The sequence below is a fragment of the Thermobia domestica genome, chromosome 2, assembly GCF_964235325.1.
Source record: "Thermobia domestica chromosome 2, izTheDome1.hap1.1, whole genome shotgun sequence".
Taxonomy (NCBI): domain Eukaryota; kingdom Metazoa; phylum Arthropoda; class Insecta; order Zygentoma; family Lepismatidae; genus Thermobia; species Thermobia domestica.
This window is the reverse complement of record NC_137455.1, coordinates 266,623,635-266,639,775: the sequence shown is the minus strand read 5'-3', so window position 1 is coordinate 266,639,775 and position 16,141 is coordinate 266,623,635. Positions and strand designations below refer to the sequence as shown.

Here is a 16,141-nt window from a genome sequence, read left to right as displayed (position 1 = left end):
GAATAGTTTTTGCTAGTAAAAACAATAAAATGTCCTGCTGCTCCATAAATCTCGTGCAGATTACATTAGCTGTGATGTGGAAGATTTGCTCCAGTTTCGGAAGCAATCTATACCTCAAGAAACTAATTCTCAACGAACGGAAATAATGATCTCGCCAACAGTTTTCCACATACACCTATCCAACACTTCAGTTACCAATGTAACGTGAGAAAGTGGATTACGACAGAACACATACAACTTACTGGTAGCAAGTCTGAAATCCGAATGTAAATTTTCATTCGGTCTTCTGAAATCCGGACGCAAGAAATCATGAGTTCGTGGGTACACTAACAGTGGGACTTAACGTGACGTAGAATGACTACTTCAATATACCATTACAAATGTACTTTAACTCTTCTACATTTCTAGTCTTTGGCGTGGGAGATCCGGGTTTGACTCCTCCCAGGAGCTCATGTGGTTCGGATACTACGTTAAGCTGTAGGTCCACATTTCATATAGCCTTGTTGCTGAAAAGAATGCTAAACTGAAAATCAAATCAAATCTCCTAAGTTTCTAACTTTTTCTGTGTGAGTGCGCAGAAACCTTGGCACGTGTACCCGGACAGTGGTCCAAGGTAGTTGTTATAGTCATGTACATGTTTGGATGTATTTTGCAGTGCACACAGAAATGTTCATTTTAAAGCCTTCACTCCAAATGATCGTTTGCGAGAATTGGATGTAACGGCTGCTACAGCATCCAAACAATATATAACAGCTCTCTCTTGATCTATAGTCACAGTCGAATAGGATTCCTCGAATTGTTCCCACTAGTTTATCGCAATCCTTGCAAACTAAACATGCAATGTATAAAAATGCACATGCAACGAACACTAATAATTCCTATCACTAATAATAATAATAATAATAATAATAATAATAATAATAATAATAAAATACAACTTTGTAAAGAAGGCATGTGTAAGTTGGAACAAAGAGTGGGCCAACCACCGAGGACTTACTGGCGTCGAGGGCAATACGAGACAATGTACAACATTTTTCTCAAGAATTGAATAGCCATATTCAATTTATAAAACAGTTCGTCATACACTAATATCAGAGGAACATAAAAACTGTTATAACGTTAAACAAAATATTTACTTACTAAAGAAAAGCAGAAAAATCCATTTATTTACATTTATGTAAAATAATAGAACACTTGACCAGTCTGCCAATGTACGGTGGTACACTCTACACTGGATGTTTCAACGCGAAGGATATTTTCAAGGCGGACATCAGTTATCCAAGAAAAAACTTTTAGCTCGATTTGAGAGATTACATAAGACATTCATTTTCAACAACGAGTCAAGCGGGCCGGATTAAAATGCTCAGTGGGCCGGGAGAGGTCCGAAGGCCGGTTGTTACACATGGCTGTTATAAAGCGTACCTTAGAATTGATTATGAAATACTATAATGAAAAGGGTTCAATCAGAAGATGTGTTCATCAACTCAAAAGTTTAAATGACATTTGCATTCACATTCACAGAACAATTATTTAATTTATTCAGTTATTAACACAACAAATTTTTAATTACTTTTTATTTGAATACACAATATTATCAGCTATTTACTATCTTTCTACAGCAGTATGACGAAAACTTGTTTTACGAAATTAAAGTAATAAAGGAAGATATAACCAATAAAAATGTACAGAAAAAATATCACATACAAATAAAAACTGATAACATAATTAATGGCATTTCACAAATATATTTAAAACCTTTAAGCTATTCAAGCAAGTATTAACATTTTTTTTAAAAAATAATAATATAATAACAGTAGTAGTAGTAGTAGTAAAAGAAAACAGGAGCAGAATAGAAAAAAAGAAAACATCTACATCAGCATACGATCATGACTGTCACATAAAAGACTCGAGTCATCTGACTTGGCGTGTACTGCCACTTTTTGCACTTAGCCACTTTTCAAGAAAACAGTATTCACAAGGTTATTAATTATTTTCGCAGATAATTAATTTCCAACTATATACAGGGTATTTCAAAATGATTTAAACAATTTCAACTCCATATATATATATATATATATATATATATATATATATATATATATATATATACAGTGTGCGAATTGAAAAATTTTCCCAGAGGGGGATGAATTTCACCTATATGCGCACCCAGTCCTCCCCCCCACACATTATATATATATATATATATATATATTTACTAACAAGTACAAAACAGTTGAGATGTGAGATCTTTCATAAATTTTCACTCAAGTAATATTTAGGTTCGCTACGCAAAGTAAGAATTGTTCCCTTTTTCTATCTTATCTTCATGTCCATTTAAAAATAATCCAGAGGGGGAAAAGTTATCCCTGCCAGGGATAAAATTTTTCTTCTCCAGGGTGGGAAAGATTTTTGTCAGGGGGGGAATCCCTGGCATCCCCCCCGCCAATTCGCACCCTGTATATATATATATATATATATATATATATATACATCTTTTCATTAATTGTGCAAATTACTTAGAAGTTTACACATAAGCACTCTAACTGTCCACGTTTCAATAGTAAAAATTACAATACAGTAGCTAACAAATGCTCAATGTGAGCCCTCCTTTTTGTTATCCTCCATACATCAGTTCGGAATCATGGAGGCCTCAGATGTGGAAAGCCTACCAGACGATTTTCCATTGCAAATGCACGCTGTTGTCTGAATCGTTGGTATCACTTGCGAATAGGGTTCTTTGATCGTGGCTCTGCACCGAATTTTGTGCGAAAGTCACATTAACACTCACAACAGACCGACTAACATGAAACTGGCGGACGCAAAATGCTTTATCTGTGCCACAGGCAGTCATTTTGCAACTCAGTAGTCTCAGACTTGCAACTCTTGCCTTTTGTCACATGGCGGAAAAATTTCGAACTACTATGACCATGCCAAAAACTTGAGGGTGTGATCGAAAGTATTTCAATACAATTTTAAACGTCGATAGAACTTTAACGCTATTGAAATGATCTTATCGTTCAAATCATTTTAAAAGATGCTATAAAATCGTAAAAGGATATTTTTACATGACTATCCATTTGACGTCCTTGTGGATACATGTTTTCATGGAAAGGACTAAGTGTTTAATTTGTTTAATATGTGATTTGGTATATATTGAAATGGTTCTTCACATTGTTCTGAGTTATTGAGGTCAAGTGCAGAAACTGACCTAAGTTTTCTATATACCTTGAGTATTTGTTTCTTCGATGATTACCGTCTCTTTAACTCCTGCAAGACACATGAGACTCCCTTGAAAGTCTGGTACGTAACACGATATGCACTACTGAAGAAGAAACCAGCAAGTGTCGAAATTATATAATAGTAAGTCTTTAGTGGCTATAAAGGTAAGAGATTCTTTTCATTGCTTAATGTGTATGAGCATCTTTAAGTAAATAATAACATGCAATAAGTCATATGAGTTGGGAATTATTGCCACAATCTCCCTACTTACATGACATAGCAGAAATTTGGATAAACCGTTGGAGCCAGAAACTCAGGGTCCGCAATCTTGTCTGGTCAAAACATCACCGCCCAAACCCTCTCGGATCAAAATCTCGCCTGGCCTCACCATACGAAATCTCGCCATAATGATTTCTTTACTGCAGACTGTTTAAAATATTGTCGCATACATAAATATTAACAGTTAAACCTTCGTTAACGCACATTTCTCAATAACAGGCTCTTTCTTTTTTTCTTTTTTTTGTCTCGAGAAAAAATATATGTATTATTACGGCACAGATCCTTTATTTTAAGTATATCTACGATAAGACATGGACAGACTTCATAACGGACAGAAACTATCAACTCTAACACAGGGAACACTTTCTGTAACTTTTAAAACAAATCTGAGCACAGTAGAACTAACTAACTCTATGGCCTATGGAACCCGGAAGTTCAATGCCGCGTTCACAAAAGTCCTCCACTGACTTCTATCCTTAGCTAACTGCATCCAGTTTCTACTTTGTATTCCAATCTCTGCGAGATCCATCTTAATATTGTCATTTCCATCTGCGCCTAGGTCTTCCTAAGGAAGGGTCGTTTTCCGATTGGTCTTCCAGTCAAGACTTTGAAAGCGTTTCTATTTTCTTCCATTCTAGCTACATGACCCGCCCACCTAAGCCTCCTAGACTTGACGACCCTAACAATGTTGGGTAAACCATATAAATTATGTAGTTCCTCGTTATGAAGTTTCCGCCATTTCCCATTCCCGTTCCTCTTGGGTCCGAATATTCGTCTCAGGATCTTGTTCTCAAATACTTACAGTACAGTACAGTACAGTACAGTAGAGTAGACAGAAAATTCAGTTCAAATGAATCAGCTGTTTTTCCATGATAATGATACAGACAATGTTGATCTGAATTTGGAAAAAAAGGCCTCTTCCTCTCTTAAAAACAGAATTTTCGAAAACGCTGGGATACACGTTCGCTTATTTGTAATAAGTTTACATTCCAAGTTTTATCTTCCTAATTCGTGGTATTTTTGGCAGAAATTTTGAACTCCTCTTCACCTACAGGATAAACGTTCAATCAAAATATGATATGATAAAATTCCAGTCCGAGGAAGATACTACCTAACGGTTCAGTGTTTCCCCTGATAATGGAACACACAACGTCCATTAAATAAATAAATTTAAAAAAAAAAAAAAAAAAAAAAAAACTAGAAATTGCATTTCCCTCCGGAAGAGTGAAGTTTTCTTGCATATTTAGGCAATAATTTTTCTTCTTTTGCAACATATTTCTCCTGCAAAATTTCTAAATATTTGAGAGCTTTTCAAAGTTTGGTATGCACGTTTAGAAACGTTGGGAGAAATTATTTTTGGTACGGATTCACGTCCTAAAAATGAATTTCATCTTTATCCTTATCCTTCTATTTATACCAAAAGTGGTAGGAATCTCCTACCTCCCGTTTTAGTATTACATATATACAGGGTATTTCAAAACAACAACGACAACGTTTGGGAGGTGATTCCTAACACCAAAATAACACGAAAAGTATAGACAAACTTGGGTGCACAAATGCTTCCTTTCGGAGTTATAGGCCGCCGAAAACATGAAAAAATAAACTTTAAAGGTCGCTAGCTCCAAAATTATGGGACCTACCGTAGTCAAGACTTCACTTAGGAACCAATATGTGCGCTATCCAAACATACATGTTTCAGAATCCTAAGGTACTCACACAACAATTTTTATAGAGGCAGTTCGGCTACGGTCATATACTTTGAAGCACTCACCAACTACCTTTATAAAAATTGTTGCGGAAGTGCCACAGGATTCTGAAACATGGATTGGATAGGACACATACTAGTTCCTAAATCAAGTCCTGACCCGACTACGATAGGTTCCATAGTTTTGGAGCTATGGACCTTTAAAGTTCATGTTTTCGGCAGCCTATAACTCCGAAAGGAAGCATTTGTGCATCCAGGTCGGTCTATACTTTTTGTCTTCTCTTGCTGTCAGGAATCACCTTCCAAACGTTGTCAGTGTTGTTTTGAAACATCCTGTATTGCACAAAGGTTATATGGAAGTGGACTTATAGTTTAAAGTGGGATCCCAATTCCCGTAATGAGTTCAAATTCAATGCTCTCCTACAGGAAGTCGAATCCGAGATCATGTATTTCAAAGGTGCACGAGCTGGTCTCTAGATCATAGGAGAGCTTATATTGTATTTCATGTTTGACATATTTCAACACCTTATATATCAATCTTTGATACTAAAGAAATACAGAACACTGAAAGTGAGGGGCTATATTTTCGAAATTTTAAAGCGATACGTCACGATTCACTAGGTACTTTCTGTAACAGTCTTCAAAAATTAGGATGTTGAAATGAAGTTGTTTAACTAAGCTCCTGTACAGCTTTAGTTATGCCATTTGAATAAATTGACTCATGCGAACTCTTTCCATGAAACCAAACTACTTCCTACGACTCTTGGTAGATAACATGGAACCCATCATGTCTGAGGCTTTGTCATTGCTGTTTGTTCAAGTTTAGCATACCATTTCCTATCAATCGAGGTTACGTGGGCCTACAATTTGAGGTGAAATTCGAACCACCCTAATGCATTCAATGCTCTCCCACAGGGGAACGAACTGGGACTACATGGACCAAAGGCGCGAGCGCTAGCCGCTAGATAAACAGAGAGGACTAGGTTTTGTCGTAAGCTCCTGGCAAATCAGTACTGGATTATAACTTAGTTCCAACCATGTGTTTTGAAACATTAGGATAAATTTATTATTTGGTTATGATATAACTAAAATACTGGTATTTAGAAGAGCGTAATGAAGCATTTGAAACAATGTGGTAAAGTAGAATTTTTTTTTTTAAAGATAAGATAAGATGATCTGATTGTTCATAGCTTACTTTAGCAACTTACTTTTTTGTGAAGAGCTTCAAGGGACTTTCCACTTAATGAATCAATTTACAGTATTTTATTATTATTTTATCTACACCAATTCTAAATAGAGGTTTAGACAAGGGATGGTTGAGTAGCGAATGGGAGGCGGTAACTGGCATGACAATAAAAATTATAAGTTAGCAACCTTCCACCAAGGAACAAGAAAGGCGCACAAATTGACTTCGCCAAATTTTAGTTTGCATCATCTTCATCCGTTGATCGATGATGTACTTGACAAGTGTTTCCGTACAACCCAGTTCCTAAGTTGATTTGGCCATTTTTATTCCTTGATGTTTCTATTCTTCTTCTTTCTGGTTTCAACCTCCGTGACCAAGACTCAAGGGAAGAGTCGAAAGCTTGGAAGCTTAAAGGAAATTTAGGAATTACAGAAATCTGTATGTAGAATGATAGTTAAAATTGCTGAGCGTGTTTTTACATTGTCTTACATCCCTTTAGTCTAACACTATAATATCTACAATAAATTAAGGAAAGTATACATAATTTCAAGAGGCGTAGTGTTAGGAAGTGCAGGACAAAAGAATGGAAATAACAGACGCAAAAGGGAAAAAGGAATTAGTCTATGATGGTTACAAATATGTGGTGAGGAAAGGGAAAGATTACATCTGTTGGGCATAAGCAAAGGGTAGGAAACTGCAAGGGAACTCTTTCAACAAATATGGACGTAAGGAAGTATTTTATGTATTTTTGTTATTTCTTAAACCTGTATCACACTATGCCTTCTTACGTTGGGCATTATACTTTTGATTTTTTGAAGATTTTTGTTTCAATAATGTACCTGAGAAATTTTATTGTGTATATGTATATATATATATACACAAAACTGCATCATTGAAAAAAGGTTCAACAGCAGTGGAACACAAGCATTCTGCAAATCGTTTAGGTTCTGTAATACCAAGAATACGCCAAGATATAAATCTAAAAGCAACAACGACATTTGAAAAAGCTCCGACAGTTGATTGCACAGGCAGGCACTATACACAGTACCAGATATTGAAAGGGCGACATTTCCAAGTTTGGAAAACAGTGAAGCGAGGCATCACAAAGCAACGTTGAAAACTTATCCCGAAAGAATTCCAAACAACTGCTGATTTATTATTAGGCACAATTTTAAAATTCTCTTATTCGGTTTTCATTAGATTTAATTATTTAATTCATTTGTTGCATTCAATATTTCTCATATTAATCTTAGATCACACTGTTTCAAATGGTAAATGGAGTATAAAGACGTATTATACTTTTTTTTCCTAAATGTTCAAGTTGTGTACTTATCTTTATGATACACTGGAACTTATCTTAGCTTTTACTCTTTCAGATGAAGAGTGTGAGCTTTTGCTGTATGGTAATGGTACGCACCAAGCAGAGAATAGGAGAATAGGATGTTACTCTTCAGCACAGATGAGAAACTGAAGCATTTTGAGATAAAATTTTCCCACTAACCTTGCACGATTTATTATTTTATTTTGATAGAACGTTCACTAGTAGTACCTTAAAACACATTACATCTCACACCAACACAGGCCTTGTTTCCAGATTCAAGAGGTGCCCTCATCTGTTCCCTAAGGAAACGTGGAACGTATACGAAGGGGACAGAAAGGGCAAATAATTTAAGTGAAGGATGGAATCGCAGATTTTCCGAACTCGTCAATGGAACTCGAACTCGTCCACGATTCTTCTGGAAGACTCTCAGCAACATTAGAAAGGATGAAGCTGTACCCAGTACAGCCATCTCTAGCATCAATTAGGAACTTTTCCAGGAAAACGTCAAAAAAGGGAACATAGAATACTAGGTCAAACATTACTGTTTCTCTGCAGAGAAATTATAGATGATGAAAGGGATATACAAAACTTTTTTGCGAGCTATTGGCTATTCTGTCAGGTTTTAATTTCTGAAGTTGCAAATTGCGCAATTCAAATTGTTTATTGTATTCCAATTTGTGTGTTTCAAATTCATTCGACAAGTATTACTTCGACAAAGTTATGCTGCAATAGCGTGATTTCAACTATGTTTAATGTAAACAGTGTACTGTGAAGTACAGTTGCAATTTGTGCAATTCAAATTATGTATTGTATTGCAATTTGTGTATGGCAGTTGTAATTTCAAATTCCGTACTATGTACTCTTTCGACAAAGCTATGCTGCCATAGTTTTAATTATGTTTAATATACATAGGGTATTATGAACTGTGTACTCTCCATTATGCAGAAAAAAGAAACTCGTATATTTGTTTGACATGCTAATGTATGTCTAACATACGATATATTCTTGAAATGTTCAAGTGTTATCTACAAAAGTCGTCGGAGAGATTTCCCATCACGAGTTTTTTTTTTTTTCCGACTCTCCAGTCCTTTTGTAGCGCCGTACTGATTATTTAGTGTAATTATCAGTAATCACTATTTATTTTATTATTTATGGTAACTTTTTTCGTCGGTGAGCTTTTTTCCGCGACACTGTTATTTGTGATTGACGTTTGGCAACACAGCGTGTATCATGTTTCATGTATATTTGGCGGAGTACAAAAATGAAATGAAATGAAATCTTGAGTTTTACGTCCCACGATTATACCAGTTAGGCTAAAGGTGACGGTGATTATGAGAAATCAATGAAATGGTGGAATGAAGAAAGTGGGAGGAAACGGGAGAACCCAGAGAAAACCCACGAGCACGGTATTTGTCCACCACAAAGTCCACACGGCGCGAGCTGGGATCAAACCAGGGACCGCACGCACCGGAGGTGAACTCTCTACCACTGAGCCACCCCGCCTCCTGGCGAAGTACAGTTTTTGTTTATACAAAAATTAATAAATACCTTTACCACATGAAAAGAGAAATGTTTCATTAACATTGACGAAAGTCACATTGCAGTCAGTGCGCATTATTGGCAATGCTTGAATAAAAATGTAACTGAACTGTCAATTTTAAACTATACACAATACAGTACATTTCATGCTACCTGGTGACAGAGTTATGCAACACAATTATATTGTTACTTTAACCTTGATTTCCTTCTAAAAGATACAATATACTTATCATCAGATGTAGGTAAAACATTGACCTAACAGACTCAAAAATATTTACGAACTGTCTTTGACATACAACACAATCTTAACATAAATGAATTATCCCCTATACAACTATATTCTTTTAGCTTCCCCTTAAAAACGAAATTCTTCAAAATGCTGATAACATTTCCACTTATTTTTAATGAGGAGTCATGTGCTTAACTTATTTATGAGATAGATTTCTGGCATAAATTTTAAACTGATGTCAGGATTTGCAGTTCATGCTCAACAAATAATAGATTCGACGGAAAAGATTTTTCCTGATTGTAATTTATTTTACGATGATAATACCTGGTATAATATTCTTATGGACGGTGAGTGACGATTATTTATCCATTCATCTATAAACCAGTCAATATTTTGCGTTTCTAGTTTCTAGTTTTGGCCTAAGAGCTTTCGGCCAGGCGAGATATTGGTCCCCGAGATTTCGGGCGGCGGACTTCAGCTGAGTAAGATTTTGGCCTTCAAGGTTTTGGCCATATGATGTTTGCCCCGCGGCGGATTTTGGACGGCAATGTTTTGGCCGTAAGATTTTGTCCGTATACTGCCCGAGACTTTTCCAACAGGGAGGAGGGGAGAGAAACAGACACAGATGTGGTCGCGAGTATACACGCCTTTATCCAAGCCTGCACATAATGCGTCATGTAAAACTATTTACCAACATTGCAAAATTTAACTACAATAAACATACTATAGAAAAAATCGGGAGTCGTGGTAATTCAATGGTAGAGTGTTTAACTCTGGTACGATCCCAGTTCACGCCATGTGGGCTTTATGGTGAACATATACTTTGTGCATGAGTTTTCTCGGAGATCTCTCGTTTCCTCACACTTTCTTCATTCCATCATTTCATTCATTCTCATCACACCCTCCTTTAGCTTACACAGCATAGAAGTGGGACGTAAAATTGAAAGACTTCATTTTATTTTATAGAGGAAATCCTTACATAGTATGCGTTTTCAGAATTTTAATAACGTAAAAAGGTGGATAGAAGACATAACAAAATGAGCAAATGCCGTAAATAATAGATGAATAATAAACATTTCTTAAGAGTTTATTTGGGGAAGGTCTTAAGGAGCTAGTTTTACTTTGGGTGATTGGACATTATATTAAGAAAAAAAAAAAAAAAAAAAACTACATATAAATCTACTCAACATTCGAGGCACAAATTTTACTCAATGAAACATCAAACTGATACGAGTTTTCTTTCCTTCTCCTTTCATTACTTTTACAAAAGGAATTATTATGGCTTCTATGACTGATTTAGCCGCCTTTTTGTTTTATTTGATTACAATAACATAAAAAAGTATCGTATAGTCGAACTCGAAAGATATAGATCAATTTAATCTGAGGGATTCAACGATAAATTAAGAGTTGTACCTAAAATTCTTATTAAAATAAATCTAAAACATGTGTATAAACTTTTTATTCTTATCGGTACGATAGTGGGTACAGAAAACACGCTTAATGTGCTGCGAAGTAACTACATACATACCTTTTAGAAACAATAGATCTACACAGCTTTCACATAATGGATGTCCACAGTTGTTAACCATAAGTTTCAACGAAGGATTCCGATATTTAGTAGTTTTACACCGAGGACACACCTGATCATCCATTTTTCACACCTACAAATAGAAAGTAACAGAAGAAGAAAAAATTAAATATACGAGTAAATCTACATGGAAAAGACTGCTTATCAACTATTCCATATTTTAACTGTACCCAAAAATAATAAAAGTATATTTTAACAAAAAATGTTTATTGTTCTAATTTAAACCATTTATTTTTTTCTACAGATGAATTTTCGATTTCCGCTGTGTTTATTCACCTACATAAGTAAATAAACGATGCATATGTTATTACAACAATAACACTTCGAGCTACAACTTTATTTACCAACCAAGAATAATTATATTTGCAACTGTAACAGGCTGGTTCATGAGAAGACATCAGTCGTTTTTCCAACTTGCCAACTGAAAGTCAGATCCTGCCTTTATGCTCAGTTACGCAGGGAAAGAGTAAAAGAATGGGATGAAGTGTGAAATAAGTACAGAGAAGTGATGGAAGCGTACCAGTAGTCATGAAACCGTAAGTGATGTACCTGTCACCACTGCTTCGTTAACGTCCGGCTCCTTGGTTTGCTATTTTAAGTCTATCTGATTTATAAATGAATATATATATATATATGGCGTACCAAAGTATCGAATTGGACTTTCCCGACAATATATTTTATTTTGGTACATTCAACATAACCTCCATTGCGATGTATAACCTTTTCAAATTGAGTACCATTTCCATAAGTTTTCATGGGTTTTATAATATGACGAAAGAGCACAAAAACGCATTTTTAATTTATTTAGAAGTAAGAATATTTCCTCTTTCAAACAAAAACAATCACCTAAGTTGAAATCCGAGCTTAATGATAGCAACAACAATCGACAAAACAGTCAACATGACCTGTGCTGACTGAATTATCTCTGGTTACAGACATTTTCACGAGACAAATCACGTACGCGATTTGAGTGTTGTGCAACAGATGGTCACTTTTTTTACTTGATTGTAAATGTGTAAACCATTTGTGACTACACACTACTTATAATATGTTCGAAAATCAGTTATGAACTTTCACGGTGACAGATTTCAAGTAAGAATGAACAGTCATCTGCTAAGTAAAGTGAAAAGTACCGCACCCACGCTCTTCTCAATCCTTAATCTGTTCTAACGATTTTCAGTATCTAACGTATACACAACGAAAAATGTACCATTCTGCCATCTTAGAAGTTTGTTAGTAAGGGGAGTTCTGCATAACTATGTTCTGCTCCTATCATAAATAAAGTAACCCGATCTTCATATCGTTCTCTGATAGTGCAGATATTTCACAATAACTGAACTATGCGTCTTACACATCTCAATCAGATTTTTAAGCTATACTATACTGTGTTCACAAGTTACTTACTACCATACACTAAGTGGTAGAAAACCATCTTGATAAAACCGTAATATTGTACATTGTCTCAGAATTTGTTAGAACTCCACTCAAACAACCAATTTACTCATATGGAGGTAATAACTGTACTCAGTTACAACAAGTCTGAAGCAATAAGTGTAATGATGTGTTTGGTCCTACGAAATGAGTCGTCTCAAAATTGGCTTGCAGTCTCAGGGTGATAAATGACAAACAGAAGTCAATGGCAATGAAATAAATTGACGGAATTTATTTTAAGCTTAAGCTCAGGAATTAAATTTCTGGATTTTCTGCATCTATAGCCATACTAGCCTGTGACGTATGAGCGATGACGTCCCTCAGCGATCAGATTGTCCGGGGAATTGAGGACGAAGAAAGAAATGGAGACGAAATTGTTTAAGTGGAAAAGAAAATGAAGTATCCGAAGAGAACCGACATGATAGTGATAAGCATAAAAGACACATGACCTTGGATGAAAACTAGGATCCTACGCAAGAAAGGGAGTGCTTCACTACTAAGCCACTGTGCTCCCGATCACGGTTGAGAGAAAAATGAAATGAAATCTTTGAGTTTTACGTCCCACGGTTATGCCGGTTAGGCTAAAGGAGACGGTGATGATGAGAGATGAGTGAAATGGTGGAATGAAGAAAGTGGGAGGAAACGGGAGAACCCCGAGAAAACCCACGAGCACGGTGTTTGTCCACCACAAAGTTCACTTGGCGGGGGCTGGGATCGAACCCGGGACCCCAAGCACCAGAGGTGAACGCTCTACCACTGAGCCACCGCGCCCCCACGGTTGAGAGATTTACGTAGTAAATCAGTTTGGCTTAAACCAGGGTTTGTGGTTTAAACCAGTTGTTTTGTTATATAAACTCTTTCTTTCTTTTTCGACATCTTTTGCATAACGCATCTTATGAAGATGCGACTAGAAACAGAACATTTAGGTGAGACACGTGTTCTTACATAGAGTTGTTCAGTTCAGTATTAAACTTACTTGTTAGTCACGTGTAGTTATTGTCTCCTAATATAAAGAAACATAAATCAGTCTTGTAAAATACTTCAAGTACAATCACTTTGCAAGTGCGGTATACAGAGAAGATAGAAACCAAAACTTGCTTTTCTAACAGAGGACAGTGGAAATAGTTTTGTAGATTGTCTGAAACAGTATGTTAACAGTTGTTTAACAATTGTGAAACCATGCTTAAAAGAAAGATTAGTAGTTGATTCAGAGAAGTCTCCAAACTGGCATTAAACGAAAAGCTGAAGATATGTTACGTCTTCTTAAACCTATTTATATCTTTGACCAAGTGTAGAAGAATAAATGCATTACAGAAGATTTAATAAGCATATGGCAAATTTTGAGCTTTAGTTGCAGAAGTATATACATTTTAACTCAGAAATCGCTACGATATGGTACTTTCTGAAGTTCATTTCTTGGTATTCCTGTTAGATTAAAATAAAAAAAGAAAAACACAGGAAATGATTTAACAACTATGGAAAAAGAAAATTTTTAGTTACGCAAAAAAAAAAAAAAAAAAAAAAAAAAACCATATTTCTAATCGCTTCTTTCTTTGATTTTGAAGTGACCATAAAAGCAAGCCATTTAACTATATTTTGATTCGACAGTAACGAAACAAGTGTCAGTACAATGGTGGAAAAGCCACAAATTTCGAGGAAAGAAATAGCAATGATTTATTTTCCGTTATCGAACTGCACATGCGTATATAGATGACGTTGAAACACTTTTTTCCTAATTTGATTTTGTTCACAATCACTAAGAAACAGTTTGGGAACCGAAAAGGCAAATAAGCTGGATTTTTTGTTTAAAGACTTTTAAAAAGCAAAGCTGATAGCTAGTTTCATGCATGGATATATGACTAACTGGTTTAACTGAAATGAGATACTAAGTTTAACATAAAAGTTACAAATGGTTTGCAAGTGGTTAATGGAAAGGGGCAGAGTAGAGTATAAATTATAGTTTCTAGTAGAATCAGTGTCTAAATGTCAGTAATCTTTGATGTATTACAATAACTTACTTACATATATTACTCCCAACATATATACAAATGATCATTATTAGCCATAATTTCATTTGAAATATGTTAATTTTTACTATAACAAGTTAATTACACGTTTGTTCTTAATGCTGAGTGTCATAACGCAATTTGCGAAAAGTTTCAGGGTAATATATATATATATATATATATAAAATTTTACGATCTACGTAGAGGAAATTTAAAATGGAAATCCGCGTTGCTTATATATATCTATATATAAAATTTTACGATCTACGTAGAGGAAATTTAAAATGGAAATCCGCGTTACTTTTTCAATTTGCGATACAAGAAGTTTATACTAAAAATAGTAATGAGAACAAAAATACAACTACAATATACACTACTACACTACTACGCTACTACTCCTTTATGTGGAAGAACTCTATTTAGTATTTTAATACAAATACAACTTCAAAATAATTTTTAATATAAACAAAATATAAATAAATAAACTGATTTAAACAAGCAAACAAACAAAAACAAGTTTAAAACAAACAAACCATGTTTTTTGGTTTTGTCACAACCCTGTTTCGGATACACTAATAAAGCAAAGTACTGACTCACCACTTAATCAAGTTTACAGTATTGCTGAATTCTCACTAACTAGTTGCAACTATTACCTTTTAAAAATTTATTTCTCTGTCTAGAAACAAAATGTGATGCAGCTTCAGGAAATCTTCGCTTTCTTCTGTGGTTCAAGACAGGCTGAACTAATGTGCAGCCCTTGTATAGAAGGAATCTACAACATAAAAGAGACAATAATTTTATTGGAAACACTGTAAGATACAAATTTTCAATGCGAACTGTTACAATGTATTGAAATGTACATTTTTGGCGAGCAATTGAAGCCGACAATGTGAACATTGGAAAGGATGCATAACAGGATTCCATATGCATTTTTAAAAGAATAATATTAATTCAGATTAAGACAATTCTATCATAGCACGAGATCAGAATTCAACATCTTAGTTTCTCATGAGTTTGACAAATAAATTGAAGCAATATTGGTTGCTCTCCCGTAACAGTCAAATTCCCATCTACCTATAACAAGACACATAACCCATAAGTATCTTGAAAATCCTTCCTCCATAATCTTTCGTCCCCCCCCCCCCACCCCAGCAAGAAAAGGGAAGAGACTTGTCAACGAACCGTTTCCTACTCTTACTTCGCTAACACTATCCTCACTACATTCGCTCTGTGTTCCATTTTTTTCTTCTTCAGTTGTTTAAATATTTGTCGACTTCTTTATTATTACCTTACATGTTGTTACTATTATTATTTACATCACTTTTTATTCTGCATTACTCCCATTTTTATTTATTATTGTATTTTTATAATTTAATTTATTATTTTTATTATTAATTATTATCTTCTGCTAATTTTTATCTTTCAATCCTTTTCTCTATATTATCAATTTTCTCTTTTAATTTGTAATTCTTTAGCTACCCTGCATATCTACCGCCCTAGCCGTTACGTTAGTTTTGTTTTCCTCCACTAAATTTCATCTACATACAGCTTGGAAAGACTATCATGTGACAAAGCGACCCTGCATTCCAAAATGACGTCCAACGGACATTCTAAACTTATATTTTGTTCTAATTTTTC

The 16,141-nt window shown here is 35.0% G+C and overlaps 1 protein-coding gene and 1 long non-coding RNA gene across 3 annotated transcripts in view; one reads left to right on the top strand and one right to left on the bottom strand.

The window, feature by feature from the left end:
- The window catches only part of LOC145679811 (uncharacterized), a 180,888-nt gene that overhangs the window by 57,609 nt on the left and 107,138 nt on the right, over positions 1 to 16,141 (top strand). The gene's annotated exons all lie outside the window — the stretch shown is intronic.
- Positions 1 to 16,141, bottom strand: part of Mat1 (CDK-activating kinase assembly factor) — a 59,574-nt gene that overhangs the window by 20,725 nt on the left and 22,708 nt on the right. For both annotated transcript variants that reach the window (XM_081748664.1, XM_081748663.1), the window contains exons 2-3: positions 15,157 to 15,275; positions 11,007 to 11,139 (exon numbers count right to left, since the gene is read on the bottom strand). In XM_081748664.1, coding sequence (XP_081604790.1) covers positions 11,007 to 11,130 — 124 coding nt within the window. In that variant the 5' untranslated portion in view covers positions 11,131 to 11,139; positions 15,157 to 15,275. The remainder of the gene's footprint in view (positions 1 to 11,006; positions 11,140 to 15,156; positions 15,276 to 16,141) is intronic.